The 7811-nt window shown below is 38.3% G+C and overlaps 1 protein-coding gene across 1 annotated transcript; it reads left to right on the forward strand.

The window, feature by feature from the left end:
• The first annotated feature begins 341 nt into the window (after nucleotides 1-341).
• LOC119787103 (inositol 1,4,5-trisphosphate receptor-interacting protein) lies at nucleotides 342-4556 on the forward strand. Its single transcript, XM_038290734.1, has 2 exons — nucleotides 342-473; nucleotides 2040-4556. The coding sequence occupies exon 2, from the start codon at nucleotides 2052-2054 to the stop codon at nucleotides 3909-3911; it is 1860 nt and encodes a 619-aa protein (XP_038146662.1). The 5' UTR covers nucleotides 342-473; nucleotides 2040-2051; the 3' UTR covers nucleotides 3912-4556.
• The last annotated feature ends 3255 nt before the right edge of the window (nucleotides 4557-7811 follow it).

Raw genomic sequence — 7811 nt, forward strand, 5'->3', positions numbered from 1 at the left:
AAAATTAACCTTCACTCTAAGTAAAGAAATGTTGCTTTTTTTTTTATAAAAATTTTATTTGATCATACAATCACAACCTTTGGATTGGGATATTAATATGTACTTTTCTAAACTAAAACAAGGTATCTATATTTTGGTGATCCTACCTGACCTACAAATGGAAATAAATGTGACTTTTTGAACAGCGTATTTTGGAGGTTTTTAGCCATATATAAAAGTATCAGTCCATTTGTCTCTGCATATGAAATGAGTATGCAGTTTAAGGAAGTGCGCTCAAACTTTTTTACTCGTGCATATAGCAGAGGAAAGTGTCGCAGCAGAGCACATGGGCTGTGCAGGAAGTAAGTTGCAACCATCAACTGAAATAGGAAGCGTTCTCAGAGCAAGTGGCAGCATACGGTCGTTTCCTCCTTAATACCTTTTCACTCATTACCGGAACATCCTACTGCTGAGATAAACACTGTCTCATTTAGGTGTGTACAGCTTTTTTTCTATTTGCTGCTTTTTTTTTTTTTTTTTTTTTTTTGTACAAGATAATGTTTTGCTTTTATGTTTTGCAAAAGACAAAATATAAATGGTTAAGATTTAAGAATTAAGAGGTACTTAAGCCTGTTCAGGAAGTCTTTTTTTCCCCCTGTTTGGCTTTGCATTGATGCGAAACGTATCAGCAGCATCCTTATCTCAGAAATCTTGGGTGTAATTAGCAATAACCTAAAGGGTTTTACAAAAATATGTATAACTCTTGAAACTTTCCTCATGTTGTCTAATAACATACCAAATTAATGGGCATTTCATCTGGGTCAGCAAAAAATGATTATTTTTCTCTTTTTTTACTTATTTTAACAATTATCTGAAAACTATGATATTCATTTTTATCAACATTCATTTACTATGATACCCCTAAATAAAATCCTGTGCAATCATCTACTGAACAGTCAGCTAATTAGCAAACAGAGTCAATTTGAGATTAATTTGATCATGTGAAGGCCTCAGGTTTTTTTTTAGAATACATTAGTGGACAAACATTATCGTGAGGAAGAAAGAATACAGAAAAAAGCTCAGGGAGAAAGTTTGAAATTTGGTTGGGATGTAAACCCTATTTTAGAGCTGCTCATGGAGCCTTCTTCTATCTATCAACTGGAAAGGGAAAGAGAATGGCATAGCTCAAATAGATTGGACTGTCTAAATACATTCATAGGCTAAACAAGGACTGAAATAATAAGAAAAGCAGCCAAGAGTTCAACAGAAACTTTGAAGAAGCCTCAGAGATCATTGTCCCAGATGGTCAGTTGACAGTACCACTGATGGTCTTGCATTTAAAAATTCTTAGCCGAGTGTCAATAATTTTCTCTGGAGTTTACTGCAAATTATGCATAGGCACGACAAGCATAAAGAATGTGCCTCTGTTGAAAAAGGCTAAAGCTAACCTTTTTGAATGACATGAAACATGCTATGCTTGGTCAGAAACCGTAAACAGATCATGCCCTCAAACAAAAACATGGTGGTGTAATCATGATGCTGTGAGAAAGTTCTTGGTAAGACAGAGTAGTTGTAGAATTAAACCTGTTAGAGACTTTAACAGAGATATGGCAGGGGCAAAGGTTCATCTTTTAGCAGGACAATGACTCCTAATGGTCCTAAATATACAGCCAGAGCTACAGTTTTCTGGTTTAGATCAAAGCATAGGGATTCAAGCAAGATTTCAACATTGATGATCAAAGTCTTTTGAGATGCGATCCCGCTGTGAAGAACGGGGGGGGAGTATTAGTCCAGACATTTAAAGGAGAGCTTTTTAAGTAGCTCTGATCAATATTAACACAGAGAAACTAAACACAAACCAAAACTCTTCATTTTTTTTCACCTTCAAGGAAAACATTTTTAAATTCACTGTAATCAGTTTCTTTTCAATTTACAATTAAACGTCCACACAAAATATCTATTTTTGTAATAAAAAGTTTGAGGGGAATGAATACTTTGCAATGTCCTTTAAGTTCTGTATTTGAATATTAACTGAACACGGCCTGACAATTTCTTCACAGAGAATACAGACGATGGAGGGAACTCTGCTGCGAGTGTTTCTGGTGGCTGCAGGTCTTCTTCTGTGTCCCAGGGACAATCCTGGGGTGGAGGAATGGGATGATGCAGTCAACATTGATTTGCAAAGGCACAACGACATGCAGCTGAAAGGAGAAGGGAAACTAGATCAAACATCATCAGAGAGCTCCAAACTAACAGGGCCTGTTGGTGATATAAATAACAATTCTGAGACACGGAATCAGTCTGAGCAACATGAAACAGATAAAACGTTGGACTCAGATGTCGCTGTTGGTGAAAAAGACACAAAAAGTGACAGTTTTAATAATAAAATACAGCAGGGAGACATTAAAAGTAAATCTGATACCATCCAGCCCTCTGAAGACATTAACAGCCATGAAGAAGGAGAAGATATATCAGAGCAAGACAGTCTGCATGAACGTGATGTGAAGCCAGAAGAAGCGATGACTGGCTCAAAAGAAGAAGAATCACCTGCTTCAAATCTCTACAGCAAAACAGAAAATGAAACCTCAGAAAAGGATTTTGCCGAATGGGAGAGTGATTATCTGTGGTACATCTGGAACACATTCTCCATCATTTCTGTTATGCGCTTCTTTCGGAAATACCTGCAGAGAAATGTCCAAACAGATCTGGAAGGGACCAGGATCTACCCCTGCAGACCTTCTAAAGTACCACTGCCTGATGTTGAAACTTTGCAGAACTTCTATGTTAAATTTGTTCAGGCCTCCACTGAGAAAATGTTGATGGAAAAGGACTTTTTAGAAGGATTTGCACATGACCTCTTCGAAGCCATGAGGAGCATTTGTGACAATGATGGCAGTATGGGAATTGAGGACTTTAAGACGATTAATGAGCATGACATCATTGTTTATTTCACTCCACTGGATCCATATAGCTTCTGCTGTGCGCTCAGGAATAACCTTGTGAGTGACCCCCTTTTTGACATGCAAGTCTGTGGTCAAATAAAACTGCTAAAAAAAGAGAAAATCCTAAATGGCTGCCCCTGCCAGTCCGCCAACGCAGATGACATGGTTTGCTTGTTACACTCTGAGAGTGACAAAGTAAAAACCAAATTGACAGATGCTTTTGATGGACCTCTGTGCTCTAAGAACACTCCTTTCCTCTCACAGACGAAGGTCACCAGGTGGTTTCAGGCCACAATCAAACAAGCCTGGGCACAGATCTCACATAAATATGAGTTTGAGCTCAGCATCCGATATGTCGAGGCTCCCGGCGCTCTGGTGATTCGGTTTAGGTCGGGGAGGAAGATTTACTTCAGTTTGAAACCAGTGGTCAATTTCAACAATGAAGCTCATTTTTGCATCATGCCCTGGTCCTCCAGTAAAGGGGATACTTTTTGGCCACTCTCTCTATATATCTACGAAGACCGCCTCCTGGAACATCTCGCTAAGGGACTCCCTGTAAACTCCTGTCATAATCAAACCCTTGAAATTGCCTTCTTCCTTCATAGGAGACAGAAAGTACTGACAGGAAAGACTGCCCTGAAGGACTTCCACTTCAAAACTGCATTGATACACCTTCTGTTGACCAAAAAACCATCACAGTGGCAACCAAACTTTGCTACTTGTAGGCTGCAAGACCTGCTGAGCCTTGTGGAAGAAAGTCTTAAGAGGAAGCACCTGCCCCAAGTTCTGATTGGCAACCCTTTGGCTCAGGTGATAGAATTGCCAAAAGAAATCTCCAAAGCAAAGCCAGTGAACCTGTTTCATCTCTTCAAGGAGGATGACTGTGCGTATAAAAATGCTGTCATGCATTTTCAGGAGATGATTAAAAATGCACACATGCTTATACATGAATACGTTGCACAACCTACAAGCAGCACCAAATCCATTTAAAATGTTGTGCAGTTAGTCCATCAATCTTCTTCCACTTCATCTCCAGTATTCTATGGTCAAAATAATGGGAACACATTGGAGAGGTTGCTACTCCATTGTTGGGCCAAACAGAGATACAAAGCAAATTTGACAGAAAGGCCAGTCTGAAATTTGAGGATATTTCGCTTCTCATCCAGGAAGCGTTTTCAATTCAAAATGTCAGGAATGGGATGTCAGGATGGGAAGCGAAACATCTTCAAACTTGGAAACCAAGTATAGTGGATTTTTTTTTTTGGAATGCCTATGACTTTGATGACTGAGAACCTCCACCAGCATAGGTGGTGCAACATTTATCCCGTAGTTCATACAAACATTTTTGTAAGACAATCTATCTCAGTTTTGAAAAACAAACACAAACTGTTTAGTAGCATGCAGCCTGTTGCTGATTTATGCTCAATAACAGCTGAAGCTCTCTCCTGGAAAACAAAGACACTCATACTAAATTTCAGGACCATCTTGGAGTCACCACTGAGGAATTTGGATTGTGCTGTCAGACTTCCACTTTTGTCATTTGTCTCAAACAAACAAATTCATTTTAATCAATATAAATACTCTTGATAACGAAAGACTGTCTGTCGTTGAGTCTGTGCCTCGGTGGGCTGAAACAAAGCAATCTTTAATGTATTTTATTTTTTCATCATTTGTTTTGTCATATCTGCTGGCTTCAAAGCACAGTGCATTTCCAAATTTTATTTCCTGATTCTGCAAAAAAAAAAAAGTCATAGAGACTGGTCCAGAGAAATTTAAGAAAAAAGTCTGATAAATGTTTGCAACTGTGCTAAAATGTAAACTAGAAAGCTTGTAAATAGTATATATAACTAAGATAAACCCCAATGTAGTTGCATGTTAATAAAATGTTTTACCAATTGATTTGTTTAACCTTTCTTCACCCTATTTAAATGTAAGAAATACCCTTTTACCTGTTGTTAAAATGTATCCACCTTTTGGAAGTTATGAATTTAGTATCTATCTATCTATCTATCTATCTATCTATCTATCTATCTATCTATCTATCTATCTATCTATCTATCTATCTATCTATCTATCTATCTATCTATCTATCTATCTATCTATCTATCTATCTATCTATCTATCTATAAGAAATACTTAAGGGCAAATGACATCTGAGACTATAAAAGAGAGGCAATGGGGAGCAATGAATTTTTAGGGGTCCTAATTACCCTCCATGCCCTCTGCCCTGTTAGTGCCATTTATGAAAAATGTCACAACCTGACTCTGCCAGGATAATAACAAAAAAAGGGGTCACAATTAACTGATTTTCAAATATTTATTTTAAAGAAACAGCCAATTTAAATAAAGAAAATCAAGCCTGTCAAAAAGAATGGTCAAATTGACCAGACAAAACCCAAGGCGACCAAGTGAGGCCCAAAGTCTTTCTCCCCTGCTGCAACACAGCACCACTTTTTTCTTTATGGAGGGCTGAAGCCAGATGTCCCATTTGATGACTACTGCACTCTGAACAATACAGCCACACATGCATAAAGGGTTGTCACCAAAGAAAGCTCTCAGCATTTAATCACTTCTCACTTTAACAGGGTACTAGTGAACACGACTTGAAGAAGTATACCATCTAGAGGAGAAATGCAGAAGCTGCGGTTTAGTTAAAGAACTCTGTATACTGTACCTCCTTTCCAGTTGGGATGAAAGCCGACTTTGCAAGAGTATAACAATCAACAAAAATAGATAAGATAAATATTTATGGTAGGGGCATATTGGATGATCCCATCACCTTAAGGAAAAAAAGTCTAACTTGTGATATTTGCACTGCAGTGGAATGTAATGTCATTTCCCTTAAAACTGGACCAGTTGACTTATAGTTGAGGATGATTTTGATTCAGTTCAATTCAATTCAGTTTATTTATACAATGCCAATTCCCCAATTGGCAAAGCATGCATGTAGCGACAGTGGTGAAAAAGGAAAACTCCCTTTTAACAAAAAGAAACCTCCAGCAGAATCAGGCTCAGTGTGTGTGGCCATCTGCAGAGGCCGGCTTAGGTTCAAGGAGACAGAATTAAAGATACAAAAAGAAGCAGAAATACAAAAGGCACCTGTAAACGAGCTCCACAGGTGGCCCCATCCAGGAAACACGCAGCGAGGCAGACAAGCTCCGAGCCAGCCCCCATGTTAGAGGATGAAAGAGAGCACATCCAGTTAGTCACAGTCAGAGAGACAGGACTACACTGAAAAAAAGGCCAAGCTCCAACTTCTATAGAAAAGGCATTGGTGGCAGCAGCACAGCTGATATTTCTCTCCAGGATGGTGTCACAGCCAAACCGGAACAGACCAGATGAAGCTACTGTGAGAAAAAAAGCTGAGAGAGGAGTCTAGTCTTAAAAGTAGACAAGGTGTCTGTCTTACAGACTAAAACTGGTTATTGGTTCCACAGGAGAGAAGCCTGTTAACTAAAAGAAGCTTCCCATTCTACTTTTAGAAATAGGAATCACTAGTAAACCTGCAGATTGAGAGCAAAGTCCTCTGTTAGGAACATAAGGAATGATGAGATAAAGCCAGGCTTTAACAATTAAGGCTTTAAATGTGAGAGGGAGTATTTTAAATTCTTCAGAACTCTGGGTGCAGCATTTTTTTTAATCAGCAGAGGGCTTTTAACAACCGACTTCCTGATAGTGGACAATCACAATAGTCCAACTTTGAAGTAACAAATGAATGTGTTGTTTTCTCTGCAAAAATTGTCATTATAGGTGGAAGTTAATGACCCATCTGAATCTCCTTACGACCATTACACCCCCCAGGTGACCTCCATGGCCAGTCCAGTAGGAGGGGCCTAAGCCACCTTTTGTCCCCGTAATTCTTTATTACACCTACAATATATTAATGTAGGTGCTCTGGAGGCCTATAAACATTCACAAATAGGGCTCAGACAGGGCCTTGTACTTGGATAGCAGGATTTTCAAAAGATTCAAAGTCACCCAGGATCACCTTTCTACCATTTAGTGAATCATTAGTAATAAGTAACCTAGATATTTTTTTGTAAAATTGCCAGAATACTTCCATCTGGGAGCTGGTAACCCTGGGATACATACTTTTGTATACCTGGCAATACTTTAGAATATGAACTAGACCAGGCATCCCCAACCTCGGTATGCGAGGCCCGCTGTCCTGCAGATTTTAGAGGTTTCCTTGCTCTAGCACAGCTGATTTTAACTGAAAGCTGATTAACAGGCTTTTGGTCTACTGCAATCATTATAATCAGCTGTGCTAAAGCAGGGAAACCTCTAAAACCTGCAGGACAGCGGGCCTCAAGGACCGAGGTTGGGGATGCCTGAACTAGACATACACTACTTCATTTTGGTAAGGGATTCAAAGTATAGATGAAATGAGTAAATTTGTTTTGTGTTGTCTTTTGCATTGTACTTATACAAAGGGCAGGGAATTTATAATAACACATGTCTTATGAGATTTATTGTTTTCTTGCTCTTTGTTCACTCATGTCTTTGGTGTTTTGTGTGTTAATGACAAAAATGCATCTCATATTTGTAGGCTGTTAAAAGACTTAAGATCAACTGATACATTTGAAGCACCTATGTTCTTCTTACAATTTGATATGGTTTTTTTCTCTCTATTTTAAAGTATATTATCCTAAGTCTTTCTAACATTTAAACTTATATCATATTGTTTAAAATAAATTATCGAATTTAATGAAATTCTGCTTTTATCTCGAAAAATAAATGGCTGCATTACCATTTAAAATTATTGTATGGGAAGTGATGTAGTAAACGGGTTGATGGGAGGTCCATGTTCGAGAACGGCATGTTTCTAAAAAAAAAAAAAAAAAAAACATTTCTCCACTTCACTTAGTGAGGAAACAGGAAGCGATTGTT

Source organism: Cyprinodon tularosa, unplaced genomic scaffold (assembly GCF_016077235.1).
Source record: "Cyprinodon tularosa strain WSP-4 unplaced genomic scaffold, ASM1607723v1 ctg287, whole genome shotgun sequence".
In the NCBI taxonomy this organism is placed as follows: Eukaryota; Metazoa; Chordata; class Actinopteri; order Cyprinodontiformes; family Cyprinodontidae; genus Cyprinodon; species Cyprinodon tularosa.

Bases quoted from the DNA above. Each gene is read 5' to 3' on its own strand.
- LOC119787103 (XM_038290734.1), top strand. From the start codon at position 2,052: ATGGAGGGAACTCTGCTGCGAGTGTTTCTGGTGGCTGCAGGTCTTCTT.